Source organism: Salvelinus alpinus, chromosome 12 (assembly GCF_045679555.1).
Source record: "Salvelinus alpinus chromosome 12, SLU_Salpinus.1, whole genome shotgun sequence".
NCBI lineage: Eukaryota > Metazoa > Chordata > Actinopteri > Salmoniformes > Salmonidae > Salvelinus > Salvelinus alpinus.
In genome coordinates this window covers 9,315,053-9,340,417 of record NC_092097.1, presented here as the reverse complement: position 1 = coordinate 9,340,417, position 25,365 = coordinate 9,315,053, and the positions used below count along the sequence as shown (strand labels likewise).

At 41.9% G+C, this 25,365-nt stretch overlaps 2 protein-coding genes across 2 annotated transcripts; both read left to right on the top strand.

Annotated features, from left to right (window-relative positions):
- Window positions 1-1,357: 1,357 nt before the first annotated feature.
- Window positions 1,358-8,665, top strand: LOC139535456 (leiomodin-1-like). Its single transcript, XM_071334865.1, has 3 exons — window positions 1,358-1,900; window positions 3,380-5,308; window positions 7,017-8,665. The coding sequence occupies exons 1-3, from the start codon at window positions 1,640-1,642 to the stop codon at window positions 7,041-7,043; spliced, it is 2,217 nt and encodes a 738-aa protein (XP_071190966.1). The 5' UTR covers window positions 1,358-1,639; the 3' UTR covers window positions 7,044-8,665.
- Window positions 8,666-10,683: 2,018 nt separating this feature from the next.
- On the top strand, window positions 10,684-25,190 carry LOC139535455 (mitochondrial import inner membrane translocase subunit Tim17-A). Its single transcript, XM_071334864.1, has 6 exons — window positions 10,684-10,863; window positions 14,067-14,166; window positions 16,316-16,379; window positions 16,484-16,612; window positions 16,959-17,069; window positions 24,388-25,190. The coding sequence occupies exons 1-6, from the start codon at window positions 10,838-10,840 to the stop codon at window positions 24,459-24,461; spliced, it is 504 nt and encodes a 167-aa protein (XP_071190965.1). The 5' UTR covers window positions 10,684-10,837; the 3' UTR covers window positions 24,462-25,190.
- The last annotated feature ends 175 nt before the right edge of the window (window positions 25,191-25,365 follow it).

The window sequence follows — 25,365 nt, the reverse complement described above, 5'->3', positions numbered from 1 at the left end:
AATAGATCATGATTGATGTTAAGTGAGAAGGTTACAAACATCTTATCTACTCAATTAAAAATACAATTACTCCAGTCATCATTCCCCATTCGGTTACTATTGGGAAGAACATCATCCAAAACCCGACAAAAACAAACTGCAAATGCATCCAGAGTTTTTGTAGAGTCACAAGCTTGATGTAGTCATTACATGCTAGGAATCTGGGACCAAATACTATACTTTTGACTACTTTAATACAATAAATACAGATGATTAATCTCGAGGTTCACATACGTTTTCGAACAAAGAAATTGAATGTTGGCTCAATTGTCTCAATAAAGAAATGTAAAAGTACAATTGTTTTTGTATTTGTTTAAACATGTTCACATCTATTATGACATTTTAGGTAAAAATGTATGCAGAAATACAGAAAATCCTAAAGGGTTCACAAGCACATAATTGAAAAAAACGTTCTAAATTTTGAATGCAATTATTTTTTGGTGTACATTTTACCAGAGCGTAAATCACATCTGTTACTAGTTTGAACAGTTCCCAGCTCTTACTTGTTGGTTGTCTGTTGTTTAATGGATGGTAAGACATTGTAATACAATAAGTGCTATGTTTTTTTTCTTTCGAATAACATAAATTATAACTTTGAAATGTAAAATGCAGCAGACTACTGTCGTGTATTGCATGATACGCTTTCAAATAGTTAACAGACAAACAACCCTTTTGATTTGTCGCCTTGGAATCAATGATATCATTACCGTGAGTGTGTGAAACTTTAGTTTATTAGGAGACGTTTTGGTGATGACGCCCTCTTAGAGGTGGAGTCTGAATCTAGTTGGAAGGCAGAAAAGTAAGTATTGGCTTTCAATCATTCAATCACCCAGTCAATTTATAATTGAATGAATCAAATTGCGGAGGCTATGATAGTAATGCAATTTTACTACAGCATTTTGACCACTAGATGTCCTTAAAATTGATACTTTGCAGCCAAGTGAAAAATCTGTTCTACATTCAAAAATATAATTGTAAACTATGTCCTATGAACACAATGTTGCAACAATTTTCTCACATATTCTGTAGTCCTTAGCTTGTTATTAGTTATTAGCTCATTCAACTATGTCATAAAACACCTCAATAGAATAGACACATCTTCAAAGACTACAAATTCAACTATCATTGTTTTTTTTGTTTTTTTCATTGTCTGTGTTCATTGAACACCAAACCCTCTTGAACTAATGCTGTAATCATGAAAGAGGAAGTAGCACTGTGTTATACCATGCTTTGGCATTTCTGGTAAACTCAGCCCTTCCCATTGCCTTTAAAGGACTATGTACCCTGCACTAAATATGGACATGCAGTTTCAAAGAATGTCCCAGCCTTTCAGACCAACTTTCATGATAGACTAACACACTCCATACTGGTACCCCGACTGCAAGCCCAGTCTCAAGTCCTCCCTCTTAGCACCAGGATTGAGGCCTCTGGTGGCTTCTCAGTGAGAGGGACACCACCTTCGGCCCATGGGGAGATTCTGCAGGCTCCTACACTAGGAAAGCACACTTTTCTAAAGGAGATACCATACAACTTTGTAGGCTACAAACCTTTTTCATCTGTTCTGCTGTGAGGGTGTTTTCTTCTCCAGCCAGAGGCGACCATGTCCAGGAGGAAGGTGAGGGGACTGACGCGGACAGGGCGGCAGGTGAGCGAGGACCCTGACCTGGATGTCCTTTTGTCCAACCTGTCCCCTGAGCAGATTGAGGAGCTGGAGAAGGAGGTATTGGTGGCCCCCAACCTGGATCCCAATGAGGAAAGAGCCATAGAGCAGCCTGCCACTAATACTGTCCGGGACCGGGATGCTAAGCTGGACAGCCGGGAGCGTCCGGGGAAGCTCAGCCAAAAGGAACAGTCTATTGAGGTATGATTACTAAACATCGAGTCATACAGTGGAACTCCCCCACAGTTCATGTTTATTATGTGTGAGACAGAGTTGGTCTGAAGTCCACCTTGTGAGATGTTTTACTGACACAATCTGCCACCTTAATTGTTTATCCTATGTTTTTCTACCCGGTTTATCACTTACCTGCCTCTTTTGTTAGGGTATGTTTAATCTCAGGGATACTGACAAAAGTGATAGTGGTGGAAGTTAATCACGTCCTCTCAGACAGACATCAGCTCCACCCGTTTCACTTATTTACTCTTATACGGTAATAAGCCTCATTTTGGTCAATAGGACCGGCTGTTGGAAACCAGATAAACAAATTACAATTCAAAAATGTCTAAAAGATAGTTCATTTACGTTAGTGTTCCTTAAACAGGTATTTTAATGGTACTTCTGAAATGTATTCCCCTGCCAACTGGATGTCAGAAAAGGTTCCAGTAGTTCATAAACTGTGCTCCGCTGCTGTTAGTTCTTATGGCAGGGAAAACACTATTGTATACCTTTCACATTCTTCGCACAAGTCCCCTTTGGTAAACAGAAAAATGCTTAAAGATACAGTCATCAAAACAATATTGTGCACAGTGTCACCTGATTTTTGTATAGCTTTGTAGTTTATAGGTCAAAGATGAGTTATAGTTTGTTTTTAGTTGACAGCTTTTTGACGTAGGGCCCACCAGGTAGGGTAAAACAGAGCCAGGAGATAGCTTTTGGATGTGTATAAAGAAGCGCACTTCAAATGATGGATCCGGGGCCCTGTGGAGCTTCTTAATCCCGGCATGATGGAATTCCTTGGTTGATTGCTCCTATGCTGCTCAATGCCTTTTAAGGAAACATCTGCCAGGGCCGCAGCCTCGAGCAAACAAAACAGATGGAGCAAGGCTCACAAATCAAACACTTAGAGTAGCTGCTCCGCAAATGTATTTCTGCACTATTAACAGACTCCCCCATGCACACTGTAAACACACGGTATCTAACGTCAAGTTTACATTACACGCTGTGGTCTTATATCATAGCGTATGTCGTACTGTGCTCTCCGTGCACAGTACACTTCGTACATAGACAAGTTACGCTTCGTACATAGACAAGTTGAGTACAAACAAAGACTTGTTTTAATACCTGATATTTCTAGAGAACATGAATGAACTAATGCATGTTTTTGTGTAAATCATTAGAAACCGCAAAGGCAAGGTTAGGTCATCATGGACACAAACTGATTTGTAGCTGGTGGGCAGGCCTATGATTAGTCATGTTGATAGGGCTGTTGGTGGTCATGCAGTGATGACCATAACAGGCAAGGCACATTACGACTGAGAACACGTCATTCTAATTGGATTTGACAGTAGAAAACTATTACTGTTTAGATTCTTGAGTAGATTATTGAAAGTCATGTAAGTGTATGCTTTTCAGATTCACTTAATGTGGAAACGTCCCTATGTAATGTTTCTTCTCCTGCAGGGGGAACCCAAGAAGGAGAGCCGGAAAGAAGAGTACCTGAGGAAGATGGGCCTGAGTCAGGAGGGGAAAGAAGGAAGGGGGATCAGAAGGCAATCAAGTATCACAACAGAACGAGAGAACAAGATGGAGGAGAGAAATAACAAAAGACCAAACAGCACTAAAGAGGACAGAGTCAGCCTGTCCAATAGATATAGGAGAGAGGAGAGCAAAGACAAAGAAGTGAAAGAGACCTCTAGAGAAAGATTCAGGAGAGAAGAGAGTAAAGACGCTGAAGTGAAAGATACAACTAGAGACAGATCCAGGAGAGAGGAAAGTAAAGACAGTGATGTAAAGGATACAACTCGAGAAAAATACAGGAGAGGGGAGAAAGGGGACAGTGATGTTAAAGAAACGGCCAGAGACAGATTCAGGAGACAAGAGAGTAGAGACAGTTTAGAGAAAGAGGACGCCAAAGAAAGAGAGAGAAATGAGGATAACAAGCTTATGGAGAAAAGAGACAAGAGGCTGAGCACCAGTAATAAGACAAAGGAAATGATCTCCAAGTTACAAGAGAAAAATGAAAAAGAGGAGATCAAGGAGAAAGAAAGAAAAGAGGATATGAAAAAAAGAGACGAGAACAAGACAAGGGGACTTGTGTCAAAGTTTGTGGAGAAGCAAAGTCGGGTTGAAGAGAGTAAAACAGACGATAAAAAAAACAGAGTGGAAGAGAAGGACAAGCCAGGGAAGGACAAGTCTGACTTGAAACTTGAGAGACAAAAGTCGCCAACAGAGAAGGAGAGCGGAAGTGAGAAGCAAGAGGAGAAGGAAGATCCTAAGGAGAAAGCGAAAGAAGATGGTAAGGAGAATAAGAAAGATGTGGGGTTAAAACGTAAGGAAAGTATAAAAGAGAAAGATAGGAGGAGTATTAGAGACAAGGAAAGAGAAGAGAAAGGGGAAACAGAGGAGAAAATGGGAAAAGATGCAAACGAAGGACTAAAACCCAGCAAGGGTGAGGAACAACGTGGGAACTGTGTGACGAACAAGAGCACACCTAGCAAGACCAAAGTAGAGGAGGAAGAAGATGAGGACTCCAGCATGTTCAGCGACCTCATAGAGCAAGTTTGCAGCAACAACCCCACCATGACAGAGCTCAACGTAAACAACTCGGAGGTCATCAAGGCTAAAACACTCATCCAGTTTGCAGAGGCCTTGAATAAAAACACACACATTAAGACTTTTGCCCTGGCCAACTGCCGTGCTGATGACCACGTGGCCTACGCCATTGCGTGCACCTTACGCACCAATACGTCTATCACAAGCATCAACCTGGATTCCAACCTTCTCACCCCCAAGGGTATTATGGCCCTGATCCAGGCCTTGCAGAAAAACACTACACTCACCGAACTGCGCTTCCACAACCAGAGACACATCTGCGGAGGCAAGACAGAGATGGAGATGACCAAGATACTGAAAGACAACACCACCCTCCTGAAGCTGGGCTACGGCTTTGAGCTGGCCGGCCCACGCATGACCATGACCAACATCCTGAGCCGCAACATGGACAAGCAGCGACAGCGACGCCTACAGGAGCAGAAGCTGGCCCAGGCCAATGGTGAGAAGAAAGGGATGCTGGAGGTGCCCAAGACTGCTGGGGGATTCCTCAGGGTTTCCCCCAAGGCTTCCCCTAAACCCTCCCCACACCCCTCACCAATGCCCTCCCCGAAGTTGACTCAAAAAAGAGGACCAGGAGGGGGACCTCCTCCACCCCCTCCTCCTGGGGGCCCACCTCCACCTCCACCCCCCATGCTGGACATAGACTCCCTGCGAAACTCCCTGACGCCCGCATCACAGAGGAAGATGGATGATAAGGCCAACAAAACCGGTGGTACGAACTCTAGGGACCAACTGCTGGACTCCATTAGGAATGCCAATATGAAGATACTGAAGAAGGTAAGATGGGGCAAAGATCAATTGCTGATAGACATTGAAAGAGTTAGGGTTGGCAGGGAGGCTCAGTCACAGATTGTAACACATTTATACGTAACTTCAGAAAGTATTCACACACCCCTTGACTTTTTCCACATTTTGTTGTGTTACAGCCTGAATTTAAAATGGATTACATTTAGATTTTGTGGCACTGATCTACACACAATACCCCATAATGCCAAAGTGGAATTTTGTTTGTAGAAATGTTTTAGAAATGAATAAAAAACATAAAGCTGAAATGTCTTGAGTCAATAAGTGTCCAACCCCTTTGTTATGGCATGCCTAAATACGTTTAAGAGTAAAGATGTGCTTAACAAATTCCATAATAAGTTGCATGGACTCATTCCGTGTTCAATAATAGTGTTTAACATGATTTTTGAATAACTACCCATCTCTGTATCCCACACATATCTGTAAGGTCCCTCAATCGAGTAGTGATTTTCAAGCACAGATTTAACCACAAAGACTAGGGAGGTTTTTCAAAGCCTCACGAAGAAGGGCGCTGATTGGTAGATGTGTAAATAATTCTAAAGCAGATGCTGAATATCTCTTTGACCATGATGAAGTTATTCATTAGGATTTGGATGGTGTATCAATACATCCAGTCACTACAAAGATACAGGCATCCTTCCTAACTCAGTTGCCGGAGAGGAAGATGACTTCTCAGGGATTTCACCATGAGGCCAATGGTGATTTTAAAACAGTTTCAGAGTTTAATGGTTGTGTTATGAGAAAACTGAGGATGGATCAACAACAACATAGTTACTCCACAATACTAACCTAAATAACAGGGTGAAAAGAAGGAAGCCTGTACAGAATAAAATTATTCCAAAACATGCATTCTGTTTGCAACAAAGCACTTAGGTAATTCTGCAAAAAATATGGCAAAGAAATTTCTTTTTTTTTCCCTGATTACAAAGCATTATGTTTGGGGCAAATCCAACACAACACATCACTGAGTACGACTCTTAATATTGTCAAGCATGGTGGTGGCTGCATCATGTTATGGGTATGCTTGCCATCGGCAAGGACTCGGGAGTTGTGGGGAAAAATAAACAGAATACAGCTATAAGCACAGGCAAAATCTTAGAGGAAAACCTGGTTCAGTCGGCTTTCCAACAGACACTGGGAGAATAATTCATATTTCAGCAGGACAATAACCTAAAACACAAGGCCAAAGCTACACTGGCGTTGCTTACCAAGACGACATTGAATGTTCTTGAGTGGCCTAGTTAAAGTTTTGACTTAAATCTGCTTTGAAAATCTATGGCAAGACTTGACAATGGCTGTCTAGCAATGATCAACAATCAATTTGACAGAGCTAGAAGAATTTTTAAAAGAATAATGTTCAAATATTGTACAATCCAGGTGTGCAAAGCTCACTGATGTAATCGCCGACAAAGGTGTTTCTACTAACTATTGACTCAGAGGTGTAAATACTTATGTAAATTAGTTCCATTTTCAATTAATCTGCTAAAATATCTAAAAACATGTTTTCCCTTTGTCAGTATGGGATATTGTGTGTAGATGGGTGAGAAAAAAATCTGTTTAATCCATTTTGAATTCGGTCTGTAACGCAACAAAATGTGGAATAAGTCAAGGGGTACGAATACTTTCTGAAGGCACTGTATATGCATACAGTATCCATACACTCTCCCCTCTCTTCCTACAGGTTGCGGTACCAAAGCTGTTGCAGTAATCCCCTGGCATGGAGAGTGAAAGCCAAGGAAGAGGAAGGACATAGATCTCACAGGGGATCGAAACTCCAACACATCCCACGCACAGACTGACACCCAGTCTTACCACTGTGCTGCGGGGTGGATAAGGCAGGCAAGCAGAGAGTGAAAATTGAGATTTCTATTGGATGTACAGCCTTCACTGTGCCACGAGTTCTCTCCTCAAACTTAACACTGGACCGCAGGGACCCCGTGGAGGGAGAAGAGGGCAGAGTTTTGCAGGAGGATGTGCCCTGAGGTCCTAGTTGTCTGCCTTTGTCTGTGTTGATGCTTTGACTGTCATTTGCACTAGATTATGAAGCAGTTCATACGGTATGTTGACAAAAGCATATGATGTGTATGATGTGGGGGCGTGTAAAATTCTATAAAAAAAAGATATATACAAAACTAATTTAACATTCATTGAAATATTGGATGGTAATTTGACATTTTATTTATTTGTGGAGGGAATCACTTGGAATTTTGCCCAAACTGCTGATTCTCCATGGCATATTATCAGGGAATTAAAATGGGGTTAGATTTCAGCAATTCACAGGGGGAGAAAGGGTGGTTTGTAATGTGTGTCATTGCCAAATCTCAAGACTGACATCTCAGGCAAAGTTTTACACATAAAAAGCAACCTAGAATCCCAGTCTTCTTAGAAAGACTCAGGAAGGAAGTTAAGTTTTGGGGGGATTTAAGTATGGTCAACCTTTAAGTACTAACAAAGTTATGCAACAACGTTTAGTAATAGCAATGTTATTTATAAATATATGTTCATACATTTTGCTCAAAGTGCAAAAAATAATGATTCTAACATAGAAAAAAATGAGAATGTCAAAAGCAAAGAAAACAAATCACAGAATACTATTTCCAGTGACAACAATGCAAACATATTCCAGGCTAGATGTCTTACTACTAGTCAAGTCTTACTACTAAAGATTTTAAAACAGTTTATTTTATTACCATGGCAGAGCAAAATGAATGTCTCTTTCAGTGTGATGACATTGTACAGAGCGGTTTGCCACTCTAAAAGTGACTATTGACTATTGTATGCATAATGTGGTTTCTGTTTCATTTAATACTTCATTAAGTTACAGAGCCTATAAAAAAGTACTGGTATGTTTGCAATTAAAAGTGTAATATAATACACTTTATTATAATAACTTCATAATCAAGTACATCTTTAAAAAAAAATAACACGTAGATACAGGATGGAGACATATCTGTCCATTATTTGATGGTAGGCTAATACAGTACAGTAGGTAACTGATACATTTACTGTATTTTGTTGTGTTGTTTAACCTGTACTGTAATGTTTAACCTGTACATACAATATTTTCCTTTCAGGTGGACATTTCCCCGGTTTTCAATGTAATATATCTTAATAATACAATTTCTACTGCTTGAGAAATATTAAGTTGTCTATGTCAGTCTGTCTATTGATTGGTTGACGGAATCAGAAATCATTTCCAATATCTATATAAGGTATGTTGTCTCAGTAGAGCCCTGTAAGGACATTTTGTGACCAAATGGACAATTCTGTGTGCCACGCCAAGTATAAGATGTCAAATAGATCATAATAAAAGGTTTGTGTGTACACACACAGAGCAATGAAGTGTACCTTAGCAAAGCTAATGATCTAATGCACCGTTGTGTCTGTATTTCAATCTGATTTCCATTTCTGCACACGTCTGGCCGACAACACTAAATGGAATGTGACCTTTAGTGAGAAGAGTGAGTATACACGGTTTCCAACAGATTCACACCTACAAGATCATATCCTTCACACAACCGACAAAAGAGAGTGGACTTAACTGTCTACTTCTAGTAGTGAATATGTGTTATCATGTTTTGACAACATCTGACACTGGGGGTTGAGAGGGATAGCGACAGGCCAGTTTACGTCTCGACTGCTCGGCCTAAACCTCTGCATCCACAAAATGCCTATATTTGGTCATTTCTCAATGAAGACTTGCACAGTGATTCATTCCTTTCTTGTTCCTAATAATGGGAAGTGGGCCAGCGGTCTGTCTGGCTCTCCCCATGAACACTGGTCTGATGGGGAGAGGGAATGGACGAGGGAAGGGGAGTAGGAAAACATCTGAAAAGATGTAGATTATTGGATTAAATGCAAACAGTGGGTTATTTCTGAATCTCCTAAGAAATTATTGCCTTTTGTAATTCCATTTCATAAGAGCTTTTCCTAACCATGTGACCAGAGAGGTGGAAAATCAAACCTGTAGAGTCTGATCATTTTTTCTGGTAAAATCACGTGGTCAGGAAAAACTCTGGCCTGAATAATTGAAATGAGAGAATAAAGAAAGAGTTTGGTCTTTGGAGAGCATTTAACCAAAAAGTATTTGGAGAGCTAGCTGGCAAACTAGAATATCAATTCAAATCTAAAAGGGACACAAGTTTTTTTCTGGCCATAGGGCGCAGAGTTTTTCCTTGGTTTATTTCTATTTTAGTGACAAGTTATCGATGAAGATAAAACAATAGAAATAAAAATATAGCTGCGAGCAGCAATGAACGGGGTTCACAGGATGACAGAAAGGACACAAGATCAACTGAATAACAAAGCAAGCACTCTTTAATGTAAGAACTATCTTCCTTTATGTGCAATCCAGAGTCTAAATACAAAATCTGGAGTGAAGCTGATGTATGGTTCATGAGGAGAAGACGAATGCAGATGATTTTGAGCATTATCGTAATATATGCAAAGAATTAGTTAATAGTTTCCTTGTTTTTTGAGATATAAATACCAAATTCAGTGTGGTTTGCCTTAGGGACGTCCATGACAGCGATGACAAGTTTCAAGTGGAGTGGATTTACAGTGGTTTAAATGGACATTTGTCAATAACTCAGTCATCATTTGACCAACCCCTTAGCTTTTTTCAAACAAAGTTTAGTGTAATTTGATCCTATGGTTTATGAGAATATATTTTTTTTGCATATTAGCATATGTGCTAATATGCGTGTACTGTGGCCATCTTTGAATAAGTCCAAAGACCAAATTTGGAGTGAATCTGACTTTTAGTCCATGAGAAGATTTTTAGGGTTATTTTAAGCATTAGCGTTACATAGTCAAAAAAGTGAATTGTTAATAGTTTCCTTATTCTTTCAAACAAAATATTGTTCATGGTAATGTCTTTGATTACCCTAAAAAGTTGAAAGTTGATAAGCCATTGTTAAGTGGAATTACAAAAGGATTTAACTAACCTAAGTCTTTGCTGTAAAGCCCTAGTTAAGATAAATTAATGCACAAATAAAATACGTTTTTATTTATTTTGTGATATTTGGGTGGCAGGTAGCCTAGTGGTTAGAGTGTTGGGCCAGCAAATGAAAAGTTGCTAGATCAAATCCCCGAGCTGACAAGGTAAAATCTGTCATTCTGCCCATGAACAAGGCAGTTAACCCACTGTTCCTAGGCCATCACTGTAAATAACAATCTGTTCTTAACTGACTTGCCTAGTTAAATAAGAAATGTCCTCTTCCTCCGGTTGTTTGGCGCTTTCAAGATAACTGGGAACTCTCTAAAAAAACGAGGTAAAATAATGACGTCATTGATTTTCAGGTTGGAAAGTCAGAGCTCTAGAAAGAGGCCCGAGCTCTTGACTTGGAATTCCCAGTTGTCTTGAACGCACTGAAGTCGGGGGATTTCCCAGTTCCCATTTGTTTCGAATGCGGCATTGAACGCACTGAAGTCAGAGATTACCGAGTTCCCAGTTGTTTTGAACGCGCCAGTTACGTCAGAAGGGAACAGTGAAAGAACAAAATGGAGGAATACGCACGGGAGCCATGGTGAGTGAAAGCATCTAGTGAACTAAATTGCAACACAGTGTTGCTGGTGTCGTAACAGCACAGCGATATAATCTGTTCAAATATACATGAAATATATCTTTAATCCAAACGAATATTTGAAACCCCTAAACCGTCCGACTCCGAAGATGCTAGCTAGCTGAGTTGCTAGCCCACTTCAGTGACCTTGTTGAGCGTTTAGGCGCTGTTGTTTGATATGTCAAACGCTTATCTGTGATTTCACGTGTACGTCGCGTGATACACATTATTCACCACAAATTAATCTGAATAATTCCCACATTTGCTTTGTAACTACCTACTGCCCATGTAGTTAGCCCTGCTGCTAGTTCAATCAATTTACAATGTATGATGTAACGACACGTCTGCATGCTCCCTCATAAGCCTATAAGCCTCCCTCATAAGCCTATATATATATATTAAGTAATTATCAGACACCGATAGTAAGTTAATGATAACTGTTAGTCCACTCGCTAATGTGATATGCTAGCTATAGTTGGTAAGATAATGTGCTGTGTTACTAGCTACCTTTCAAGATGCTACAGTAACTAGGTAATTAGCCTACTAGCACAACTTTGCTACTAGTCTTGTCACGATACCAGGCCAAGTATCGCGATACAACGGGGGAGGGGGGCATATTTCAGACATGCAACGCAATGTGCTTTATAGGAAAAAAGGAAAATAAAAGCTGAAATATTTACTACAAGAAATAACAAAAATAATGACACAAACTGAACAACTAAAAAGGCACCTAAAGCAAAGCAAAAAATAAGTTTTAAGATATCGTTTAAATATGTCCACAGTTTCAGCCCCCCTCAGGTTCTGTGGCAGGCTATTCCAGAGGCTGGGGACATAACTAAAGGCTGCCTCCATGCCTCTTGGGCTTTGGGATAGTTCAAAGGCCAGTGCCAGAGGACCTGAGGGACCTACTGGGTACATAACTTAAAAGCATGTCTGACATGTATTGGGGAAGGAATATACATGCATAATTAATTGTATGTCCTTGTGGCAGTAAGGGGAACACACTGCATGAAACCTTCTTTACTCTTCAGTTAACACACACACACACTCCCTCACACACTTGGTGGTACGTGTCTGAAGTCATTGTGGGGGACTTCCAGAGAGTGGTTGAGGAGATCAATAAACCCATCAACTTCGGGACACACTCGTGACTTGAGTGATGTAATTCATATTCTCCATTTCAATAATAAAAAGAGCAAGAAATTCAAATGAACAAATCCTCCCTGTCGTTTTACGAAATATAAACCTCAGTAACAGCTAAATATTTAATTTGTTAAACGTGTCAAGTCTCGACATCATACATAAACAAATGCACGTATCAAATAAATAGGCACGCCGCTCCATTATTTTGTGTGAAATTGTGCAAACAAAAAAATACTGCCGTGCCTTATGGGATTCCACTTCGCTATGAAGCCGGCAGCGTTGCAGGCTCAGTCGAAGTGCCTACCGGAGGGGCTAGTTAGCCCCTACACCCTCGATAATTTTCACTCCCTCAGCTTTGGGACACTTGTGCAAATGAAAGAGGCGCTTGCAAATGGAGGGCAGAGGGGAAGGAAAGAGGGTGATTTGGGATTTATCCACTCTGTCTCCCTCTCTCATAAGCACACACACCACTCTCTCTCCCACAAACATACACACACTACTCCCAACTTAAAAATCTATCTACAAACGATACCCCATAATGACAAAGCAAAAACATGTTTTTAGAAATGTTTACAAAAAAAACGAGATACCTTTACATAAGTATTTTAGACCCTTTGCTATGAGACTTGGAATTGAGCTCAGGTGCATCCTTTTGCCATTGTTTATCCTTGAGATGTTTCTACAACTTGATTGGAGTCCACCTGTGGTAAATTCAATTGATTGGACATGATTTGGAAAAGCAGACACCTGTCTATATAAGGTCCCACAGTTGACAGTGCATGTCAGAGCAAAAACCAAGCCATGAGGTCGAAGGAATTGTCCGTAGAGCTCCGAGACAGGATTGTGTCGAGTCACAGATCTGGGGAAGGGTACCAAAACATTTCTGCAGCATTGAAGGTCCCCAAGAACACAGTGGCCTCCATCATTCTTAAATGGAAGAAGTTTGGAACCACCAAGACTCTTCCTAGAGCTGTACACCCGGCCAAACTGAGCAATCGGGGGAGAATGGCGTTGGTCAGGGAGGTGACCAAGAACCCAATGGTCACTCTGACAGAGCTCTAGAGTTCTTTTGGGGAAATGGGAGAACCTTCCAGAAGGACAACCATCTCTGCAGCACTCCACCAATCAGGGCTTTGTGTTAGTGGCCAGATGGAAGCCACTCCTCAGTAAAAGGCACATGACAGCCCGCTTGGAGTTTGCCAAAAGGCACCTAAAGGACTCTGACCATGAGAAACAAGATTCTCTGGTCTGATGAAACCAAGATTGAACTCTTTGAACTGAATGCCAAGCGTCACGTCTGGAGGAAACCTGGCACCATCCCTAGTTGAAGCATGGTGGTGGCAGCATCATGCTGTGGGGATGTTTTTCAGTGTCAGGGACTGGGAGACTAGTCAGGATCGAGGGGAAAAATACACTGAGCAAAATACAGAGAGATCCTTGACGAAAACCTGCTCCAGAGCGCTCAGGACCTCAAACTGGGGCAAAGGTTCACCTTCTAACAGGACAATGACCCTAAGCACACAGCCAAGACAACGCAGGAGTGGCTTCGGGACAAGTCTCTGAATGTCCTTGAGTGGCCCAGCCAGAGCCTGGACTTGAACCTGATCGAACATCTCTGGAGAGATGTGAAAATAGCTATGCAATGACGCTCCCCATCCAACCTGACAAAGCCTGAGATGATCTGCAGCGGAGAATGGGAGAAACTCCCCAAATACATTTGTGCCAAGCTTGTAGCGTCATACAGAAGAAGACTCGAGGCTGTAATAGCTGCTAAAGGTGCTTCAACAAAGTACTGAGTAGGGCCTCCTGAGTGGTGCAACACTGCAACACTACCGTTATCTAACATTACTAGGTGGTAATCACACACTTTTAATAGCCAGTTGACACAAGCCTTCAGGCTACTTTACAATAGCTAGCTATGTATCATGCATTTTAAATGCAACTATGACCCTGAAGCAAACTGGTAAAGACCTGTGTGTTTATCTGCCTGTGTGTGTTCATTGACCATACTGTGTTTTTTTCAGTCCGTGGAGAATCGTGGACGACTGTGGGGGTGCTTTCACCATGGGGGCCATTGGAGGAGGGATCTTCCAGGCTGTCAAGGGCTTTAGAAATTCACCTGCAGTAAGTTCAGCCATGCCAATAAATTCCCTCTTGTGCAAAATGACACTGAACAAAAATATAAACGCAATATAAAGTGTTGGTCCCATGTTTCGTGAGCTGAAATAAAAGATCCCAGAAATGTTCTGTACGCACAAAAAGATTTACTCTTAAATTTTGTGCACAAATTTGTTAACATCCCTGTTAGTGAGCATTTCCCAAGATAATCCATTCTCCTGACAGGTGTGGCATATCAACAAACTGATTAAACAGCATGATCATTACACATGTGCACCTTGTGCTGGGCACAATAAAAGGCCACTCTAAAAGGTGCAGCTTTGTCGCACAACACAATGCCACAGATGTCTCAAGTTTTAAGGGAGCATGCAATTGGCATGTTGATTGCAGGAATGTACACCAGAGCTGTTGCCAGAGAATTGAATATTAATTTCTCCACTATAAGCCCAACTTCGTTTTGGAGAATTTGGCAGTACGTACAACTGGCCTCACAACCACATGTAACCACGCCAGCCCAGGACCTCCACATCCGGCTTCTTCACCTTGTGGTCGTCTTAGACCAGCCACCCGGATGGCTGATGAAACTGCTGTGGGTTTGCACAATCGAAGAATTATTGAATCAACTGTCAGAAACCGTCTCGGGGAAGCTCATCTGTGTGCTCGTCGTCCTCACTAGTGTCTTGACCTGATTGCAGTTCAGTGTCATAACCGACTTCAGTGCGTAAATGCTTACCTTCGGTGGCCACTGGGACGCTGTAGAAGTGTGCTCTTAACGGATGAATCCCGGTTTCAACTGGCAGACAGCTTGGATGGCGTTTTGTGGGCGAGCGGATTGCTGATGTCAACGTTGGGAACAGAGTGCCCCATGGTGGGGTTATGGGTTGGGCAGGCATAAGCTACGGACAACGAACACAATTGCTTTTTACTGTTGGTATCTCGTGTGCATTCAAATTGCCGAGGCTCATTGTCGTGCCACTCATCCGCCACCATCCCCTCATGTCTCAACATGATTATGCACGGGCCCCATGTCACAAGGATCTGTACATAATTCCTGGGAGCTGAAAATGTCCCAGTTATTCCATGGCCTGTGTCATGTAAAAATCTAGACAGTGTGAAAATGTTTCCAGTCAATAATTGAACGCGTCTGTGGATTACTGAGCTCATGGAGATGTTTCTCTCACACCCCCTCACCCTTGATTTGGCTAGGTAACAAGCATAATTAGCTAGGTAACAAGCATAATTAGCTGGTTGGCTTGTTCTTAGAGGTGTGCAGTTGTAACATGTTTGCATAGCTAGCTAACTAAGAAATGTATGCACTGTCAATCGAAAACGTAGTCGCCCAAGTCTTTGCAAAAAATCTCTCCTCACATCAACCCTCAGCACTTTGACATGCGATTCCGTGTATTTACATCCTGACCTCACGCCTCAACAAGCTTGTGATTGGTCAAAGTCAATACTCCTGGCCACCATGGAAACATCTGCACGAGCTCAGCCATCCACATAAAGAGATGGCGTGCATTTATTGAACTGGGATCTTTTTCATACTGGGAGAAATTTCACAGCATGATGTCACAATCAGAACGGTTGGAAACTATTTCACGCTAGGAAGATGTTTACATGACAGCATGTATACTCACCAGAAATGTCACCCATTGAGCATGTTTGGGATGCTCTGGATCGACGTGTACAACAGTGTGTTCCAGTTCCTGCCAATATCCAACAACATCGCACAGCCATTGAAGCGGAGTGGGACAACATTCTACAGGCCACAAGGAGATGTCGCCCTGCATGAGGCAAATGGGGGTCACACCAGATACTGACTGGTTTTCTGACCCACGCCCCTACCTTTTTTAAGGTATCTGTGACCAACAGATGCATATCTGTTTTCCCAGTCATGTGAAATCCATACATTAGGGCCTAATGAATTTATTTCAATTGACTGATTTCCTTATCCAAATTGTTGAAATTGTTGCATGTTGTGTTTTATATTTTTGTGAAATGTAAGTTGACAGCTATGTTTGATATAGCGAGCCTATGGGATATGAAGGAACAGTTAAGTCAATTAGAGACTGAATTTTGCACTGTGCTGAATGGGTTGGGCATAGTGAGGTGTGAAGAATGAGGAGTTTTGATGACATCTTCTTTTTGTTCTCAGGGGATGAGCCACAGATTGAAAGGTAGCATGACAGCCATCAAGACCAGAGCCCCACAGTTGGGGGGTAAGTGCACGTCAAGCTTATTTGGCTCTTTAGTTCTCAGACTGCTGGTCATTGTTGCCTGCTTTTGTCTGAAACCGCGCGAATGATGTTATGTTGTATTGTAGGTAGCTTTGCAGTATGGGGAGGCCTCTTCTCCATGATTGACTGTGGGTTGGTAAAGGTTCGGGGGAAAGAGGACCCCTGGAACTCCATCACAAGCGGGGCCATGACTGGAGCCATCCTCGCAGCAAGAAGTGAGTGATTTAGTTGAATAATTCACATTTTAAGACAGGCATTGCTGTGAAGGGGCCCTCGCGCTGTTTTTCTGTCACACTTTCACACACATACTCATACAAACAAAATTGCCCTTATACAGTTATCTTACAATAACTTTTGCACAAAGGTCACCATTGGTTCCTTGTTGAACACACGTATGTATTTCCGCGTGCTTAACATACAACATGGTCTTGTAAATTCGGAGCGTTCACGTAGACCCAGTGTTTGTTCAATGTAAATGTTGTTTTTTGTTTGTTTGTTGGTGTACTGTAAAGACTAATTGCTAGTCTATGTTGTACTGATTCCTTTATTGTTTGTCCTCAGATGGACCAGTGGCCATGGTAGGCTCTGCTGCAATGGGAGGTATACTACTGGCATTGATAGAGGGAGCTGGAATCCTGCTCACTAGATTTGCTTCGTCACAGTTCCCAACTGGTCAGTTTGCCCCTCTGAGGAATGCTGTCTTATGCTGTAGTTGATTTACAGGGCTACAATGAAGGGTTATAGGGAGTGCAAATGTTTTATTTAATTTATTTAACCTTTTATTTAACCAGGTAAAACCCATTTGAGGTTAAAAACCTCTTTTGCGAGGACGACCTGGCAAGTATGCAAAACAGGGAAATAGTAGCGTGTCCATAAAACATTACAGAATACATACAAAAGACAAAGTGTCACAAGTTAAAGATACAATTGAAGATTAGAAACAACTGCAGTTATCACAAACGGTGTTGTCGATCAGAGTCTTAAAAACAGGCAAGGACACTAACTCCCCTAACTTTAAAATCTTCTGAAGCATGTTCCAGGATGACAGGGCATTATGGGAAAAAGATTGTCCCATCTCAGTTCTAGCCTTAGGAACAGACGAGGACAACAGCGACTGTGAACGAAGACTATATTGAGTGACTGATCTGGTCAGTAAAGAACAGAGACACAAAGGGAGTTGTCCCATCAATGCTTTGTACACATTAAAGTGTACCAGTGCTTTAGCCTCCTAGTGGAGAGAAAGGTCCATTGCACCATAGCATACAAATCACAGTGATGGGTAAGTGATCTAGCATTTGTAATAAATCTTAAAGCACCATGATTAACCGTGTATAGAGTTTAAGGTACTTGCTGAGGCCTGCATATAGACAATATCACCATAATCCAGCACTGATTTAAAAAAGTGCTTTGAACAAGATATTTTCTGACTAACATTGAAAGGCAAGATTTGTTCATGAAATAGAAACTCAATTTCAACTTCAGTTTCGTAGTCAAGTTATCAATGTGCTGTTTAAAATTCAACTTTTCATCTAACCAAATCCCAAGATACTTATAGGAGGAGACCCTATCAATTTGCTGGCCTGTTATAGTTCAAATCTGCAAGTGACTCCATCTGTTTACTTTCAGGAAAGAGAACCATAAATGTTGCTTTCCTTTCATTGAGCACAAGTTTCAATTGGAAAGCTGCCTTTGAAACTCAGATTTCATACCCTCCTGAGCTACACACTGTTCTGTCAGAAAGGTCATTTTGGAACCAATCCAATGCATCAGCACTTAAACCAACCTTTTTTAGTCTTTTCAACAGCTGGACATGGCAACAGTGTCGAAGGCCTTCGATAAGTCAATAAAAAGTGAAACACAGTGATCTTTCTTGTCCTGAGCATCTAGAATATCACCTACAACCTTACTTACAGCAGTAATTGTACTATGCTTGGCTCTCAAAATTCAAAAGGCACTCGCACATCTGAGCAAACGTTTTGCAGGTGCATGGCAACAGTTGAACAAGATGAATGAAAAAGGATCTTTAATAAGCTTACGTATCGGCCCGGGATTTTTTTTAAATTAGCACCCTTATGTAGACCTAGGCCCACCAACGTCCGTTCCACTCATGGAAAGGGGTTGGAGGCGAAGGAAATGCTTGGCTCTAAAACCCGACTGGAATTGAGATAAAACTGAGTTATTATAGAGAAAGTCTTTCAACTGTGAGTTCACACACTTTTCAAAATTTTTTGCCAAAGCAGACAGTTTAGATATGGGACGGTAGTTATCCAACTGGGACGGATCTCTACCTTTATGTAAAGGCGTGACATAGGCTGCTTTCCAGACTTTTGGAATGGTATTACTCGCCAATAAAATATTTAAAATATGAGTGAGAGGGGCAGCAATGATCTCTGCACCAACTTTGAGAAAATGCGGGTTTAATTAATCCGGGCTGCTTTCTTAATATTAATAGATTTTGAGTTCCTTTACAACTTCTGAAAGCTCATTCTCAGGAAAATGAAATAGATGAACCATAGGCCGACATGTGGCAGTTTCATTCACAGCCTCATTTGAGATGTTAGGAAGGAGTTCATTATCAAGTAAATGCCCAGCTTTAGCAAAATGCTCATTAAACATGTCAAGTTTATTCTTGTCAGTCACATCCATTGAATTTGAGGTCAACTTCAGCTCAAGACCAGAGGAGTTCGTGTTAGCATTCATGGGTTTAATGGTTTTCCATCATTTCGGATTATTGAGGTTTGCCTTGGTAGATTCGTAGTAGAAGCTAGATTTGCATTTACGTATTAGCAAGGTGCACTTATTTCTCAGTGGCCTGAATAACTGCCATTCAGTCTGGGAATTACCCTTTCTGGCTTTGGCCCATTTGTGTATTTAGTTTTTGGATCAAATCAGATAATTCCCCTGTAAACCAGGGATTGTCTCTACCTCTTACCCGGTACTTTTTGAGAGGGGTGTGTTTATAGAATGAAAATAGAAGAATACCTCTTCGATATCTGGAATAAGCACAATCCTATCCCAGTTGCATGCATAAAGTTCATGCAGGAATCCTGCTCACCGAACTGCCTAAAATTTCGTGTGACTATGAACCGAGAGGGCACTTTGGGGATTTTGGTGTCTCTAATGCAAGCAACTGCACAATGATCACTTAAATCGTTAGCGAAAATACCAACAGCTGAGTATTTATGTGGATTGTTTGTTAGAATAACGTCAAGTGTTGACTTAGATGTCTTTGGGATTGAGTCTTGTGACTGCATTTATAATTTGAGTAAAGGTTTATGTATTGCACAGTCGTCTTATGGCCTCGGAGTTTGGAGATAACCAATCCCAGTTTAAATCGGCCATAAGGACCATTTCATTTCCCCCCAACCACGCATCAGTTCAGCCAGAGAATCCAGGGATTCTACTTTAGCAGATGGAGGTCAATAACATCCTTTCAAATCTAAGTTCACAGCTTTTGATAACTGCAGTTTCAATGCTAAAAACTCAAACTGTTTTGGTTTAGATAAAGACCTTAGTTCAGTAACCACATCTGTCTTTAATATAGATGGCTATTTTTATTTCACCTTTATTTGACCAGGTAGGCCAGTTGAGAACAAGTTCTCATTTACAACTGCGACCTGGAAAAGATAAAGCAAAGCAGTGCGACACAAACAACAGAGTTACACATGGAATAAACAAACGTACAGTCAATAACACAATAGAAAAGTCGATCTACAGTGTGTGCAAATTAAGTAAGATTAGGGAGGTAAGGCAATAAATAGACCATAGTGGCGAAATAATTACAATTTAGCAATTACACACTGGAGGAGTAGATGAACAGAAGATGAATGTGCAAGTAGAGATACTGGGGTGCAAAGGAGCAACAAAAAAAATAACAATATGGGGATGAGGTAGTTGGGTGGGCTATTTACAGATGGGCTATGTACAGGTGCAATGATCTGTAAACTGCTCTGACAGCTGATGCTTAAAGTTAGTGAGGGAGATATGAGTCTCCAGCTTCAGTGATTTTTGCAATTCGATCCAGTAATTGGCAGCAGAGAACTGGAAGGAAAGGCGGCCAAATGAGGAGTTGGCTTTGGGGTTGACCAGTGAAATATACCTGCTGGAGCGCGTGCTACGCGTGAGTGCTGCTATCGTGACCAGTGAGCTGAGATAAGGCGGGGCTTTACCTAGCAAAGACTTATAGATGACCTGAAGCCAGTGGGTTTGGCGATGAATATGAAGCGAGGGCCAGCCAACGAGAGCATACAGGTCGCAGTGGTGGGTAGTATATGGGGCTTTGGTGACAAAACGGATGGCACTGTGATAGACTGCATCCAATTTGCTGAGTAGAGTGTTGGAGGCTATTTTGTAAATGACATAGCCGAAGTTAAGGATCGGTAGGATAGTCAGTTTTACGAGGGTATGTTTGGCAGCATGAGTGAAGGATGCTTTGTTGTGAAATAGGAAGCCGATTCTAGATTTAATTTTGGATTGGAGATGCTTGATGTGAGTCTGGAAGGAGAGTTTACAGTCTAACCAGACACCTAGATAATTGTAGTTGTTCATATATTCTAAGTCAGTACCGTCCAGAGTAATGATGCTAGACGGGCGGGCAGGTGCGGGCAGCGATCGGTTGAAGAGCATGCATTAAGTTTTACTTGCATTTAAGAGCAGTTGGAGGCCACAGAAGGAGAGTTGTATGGCATTGAAGCTCGTCTGGAGGTTAGTTAACACAGTGTCCAAAGAGGGGCCAGAAGTATACAGAATGGTGTCGTCTGCGTAGAGGTGCATCAGAGAATCACCAGCAGCAAGAGTGACATCATTGATGTATACAGAGAAAAGAGTCGGCCTGAGAATTGAACCCTTTGGCGCCCCCATAGACTGCCAGAGGTCTGGACAACAGGCCCTCCGATTTGACACACTGAACTCTATCAGAGAAGTAGTTGGTGAACCAGGCGAGGCAGTCATTTGAGAAACCAAGGCTGTTGAGTCTGCCGATAAGAATGAGGTGATTGACAGAGTCGAAAGCCTTGGTCAGGTCAATGAATACGGCTGCACAGTATTGTCTTTTATCGATGGCGGTTATATCGTTTAGGACCTTGAGCGTGGCTGAGGTGCACCCATGACCAGATTGCATAGCGGAGAAGGTACGGTGGGATTCAAAATGGTTGGTGATCTGTTTGTTAACTTGGCTTTCAAAGACTTTAGAAAGGCAGGGTAGGATAGATATAGGTCTGTAACCGTTTGGGTCTAGGGTGTCTCCCCCTTTGAAGAGGGGGATGACCGCGGCAGATTTCCAATATTTAGGGATCTCAGACGATGCGAAAGAGAGGTTGAACAGGCTAGTAATAGGTGTTGCCACAATTGCGGCGGATCATTTTAGAAAGAGAGAGTCCAGATTGTCTAGCCCAGCTGATTTGTAGGGGTCCAGATTTTGCCGCTCTTTCAGAACATCAGCTATCTGGATTTGGGTGAAGGAGAAATGGGGGAGGCTTGGGCAAGTTGCTGTGGGGGGTGCAAAGCTGTTGACCGGGGTAGGGGTAGCCAGGTGGAAAGCATGGCCAGCCGTAGAAAAATGCTTATCGAGAATTCTCGTAGATTTATCGGTGGTGACAGTGTTTCCTAGCCTCAGTGCATTGGGCAGCTGAGAGGAGGTGTTCTGATTCTCCATGGACTTTACAGTGTCCGAGAACTTTTGGGAGTTTATGCTACAGGATGCTATCATTTGCTTTCCTAACTGCCTGTGTATATTGATTCCTAACTTCCCTGAAAAGTTGCATATCGCGGGGGCTATTCGATGCTAATGCAGTACGCCACAGGATGTTTTTGTGCTGGTCAAGGGCAGTCAGGTCTGGAGTGAACCAAGGGCTATATCTGTTCTTAGTTTTATTTTTTTTTGAATGGGGCATGCTTATTTAAGATGGAGAGGAAAGCACTTTTAAAGAATAACCAGGCATCCTCTACTGACGGAATGAGGTCAATATCCTTCCAGGATACCCGGGCCAGATTGATTAGAAAGGCCTGCTCTCTGAAGTGTTTTAGGGAGCGTTTGACAGGGATGAGGGGTGGTCGTTTGACCGCGGACCCATTACGGACGCAGGCAATGAGGCAGTGATCTCTGAGATCCTGGTTGAAGACAGCAGAGGTGTATTTAGAGGGCAGGTTGGTAAGGATGATATCTATGAGGGTGCCCATGTTTTTCGGATTTAGGGTTGTACCTGGTGGGATCCATGATAATTGGTGTGAGATTGATGGCATCTAGCTTAGATTGTAGGACGGCCGGGGTGTTAAGCATATCCCAGTTTAGGTCACCTAACAGTGCAAACTCTGAAGGTAAATGGGGGGCGATTAATTCACAAATGGTGTCCATGGCACAGCTGGTGGCTGGGGGGGGGGGGGGGGTCTACAACAAGCAACAGTGAGAGACATTTCTGGAAAGGTGGATTTTTAAAAGTAGAAGCTCGAACTGTTTGGGCACAGACCTGGATAGATGACAGAACTCTGCAGGCTGTCTCTGCAGTAGATTGCAACTCCAGTAGATTGCTATACCTCCCCCTTTACTTTGTCGGTCACATCGATAAACATTATAACCATCCAAGCCTATAGACTGATTTAGAACAGATTTCTTAAGCCAGGTCTCGGACAGTACTAAGACATCTGGATCAGCAGTGTGAACCCAGACTTTTATCATGTCCAATTTTGGCATCAAACTCCTTACCATAATATGCATCAGTCCCAACCCTGATCTAGTTTTAAAATAATTTGGAGTGGGAAGTTCATCCATAGCCAATGGGCCTGGGTTTAGGTGAATGTTTCCTGACACCAAAAGCAGAAGAAGAATAATACACCTTGATTTGTTTCTTACTAAAATCTCTCTGCAGATTTAAAATAATCCAACCTACAGTCATCTGACACAACAAACACAGATTTTAGCCAGACCAAACCCTGTAGATGAGAAAGTTTTATGAGCATGTCACAGTAGAAGTCAAGTGGTAACACAATCGGATCCCTCTGAAAGATAAAAGCTGCTATACCGTCAGTCAAAGTATGGTGTAGCGGTATCTCTGGGTTAGGGAGATTGTTTTTGATAATTTAGACTATGCAATGAGCCATAACCCATGTAGGCAGCAATTAAAACCATTTGTACAAAAATACACATTTTTACCACTGAATCCAACAATTCACTAAAACAAAAGGAAGAAATATATACTGAGTCAATCTTTTGAAACCTTAAATTCCCTAAAAATGTTCAGCTGTATCCTACAGGTCTAGTAGAGTTAGAAAGCAAGTGTGTACCCGAGCGTTGTTGCCTTAAAACTGTCAGCACGTTCAACAGCCGCTGCAGGAATGTACTGACATGTATTTCGCCCAGTGTGTGGGTGTGGTCAATGCACCCAGTCGGCTTGCAGTAGGCTACAGCGCAATGAGGCAGAGCGGGCACAGTAGACCGGTGGCTAGTCCACCCAGCAGGGGTATCCTGGGCTAGGAAGCCCAGCTCATCTAGACGTTATGTCACAGCGCAGATACCGAACTCTGGCTTCCACAGCAAGGCAGGAGTGGAGTCAGAAGATTCCGGTAGAATGGCGAAACACAGATTTAAAAAAAACCTGACCGTCGAGGAGTATCCAAGGCTAGTCGGCCCAACGTGTCTGGACCGTCAGTCACAGCACAGATGTATCCTCTCTCGACTTTCAGGAAGGGCACCACACCTTCTTGATCTCCTGTAGAAACCAGCAGATGTCAATTTAACGCTTTGATCCTGTAGGATTTTAGATTTTGTCTGTTTAATGACAAGTCTCGCAGCCTATAACGGTTTTGCTAAGTAATAAAAACTTGTAACACTTGAAAGAAACAGTGTGACACATCACGCTCAGCAAAACTGCCCTGCCGCCATCTTGAATTGGATAGTGTTATTTATATTGAACATGGACGAATGACTGCTTACTGCCCAGTCGTCTTATTAATGTATTATCCCTGATGTCATCTCTCACCTCTTCCCTTTCTATAGGTCCCCAGTTTGCTGAGGAGCCAGCACCCATGCCTGCCCCCTCCTATGGAGGAGACTACAGACAGTACCAGTGAGAGGTCCCTCTCACCCTCTAGGCCTTTTTGAAGTTACACTTAGGAAATGGAGGACATTTTTAAGCAATTACAATTGTACCTAACATTATGGACTGGGTCAGAGAACTGAAGGGCAAATCCACACTTTTTTTTCCAGAGCCGATGTACAGATTTGCCTTTTACCATCCTCAGCCTGGTCAGTTGTGTTTAGTTCACCCTAAATTGGTTAAAATATCTGAACGAGGGAAAAGCTTGTGGGTTTGTGCAATCATACATGCATGTATACTCTGCAAGTGTGACAGATAAACTAGAGCTGATGTTGAGTCAAGGTCAGTGCCATGGCTGTCAATGTCCAGTCAAAGATTGATTCTATCAAACTGTCTTTCATGTGTATATAAAGACTTTCCTGCATGTATTTGGCATGTATTGCTTATTTGCCTTATTGTTAATCGTATCCTGTGCTTGTGCGTGCCGTTTTGTAAATGAAATCACTAGGCTGGTATTTTATTGAATGGTATAAAAGGCAAATATTCATTATGCTCTCCCTGAAATCTTAGGTTATATAATGACTTATTTATTTTTTTGGTAGTTGATAATTAAGTGCTTTATAGTTTAACACCAAGAGAGGAGCAAATTACTACTGGCAAAGGATGACCTCAAACCTCACCAATTGCTCAATGGTCCTCATGAAAGGGGTTGATACAACTTGTCTGAATGACAGAAGAATAAAAGTTGTCAAATAAAATGTTATTTTGTAGCTTTTGTTTAACTTTCAAATTATCACAAAGTGCAACTTTATTTCCCCTTAACTTTTTTGACACTGAAAAGGTTTGAAATGATCTTTGTTGGTGTATGGTTTTTGAGAATGCTCTTAAACATATTTTAGGATTGTGTTTCTGCAGGGCTGGAGCAAAGCCTGCACACT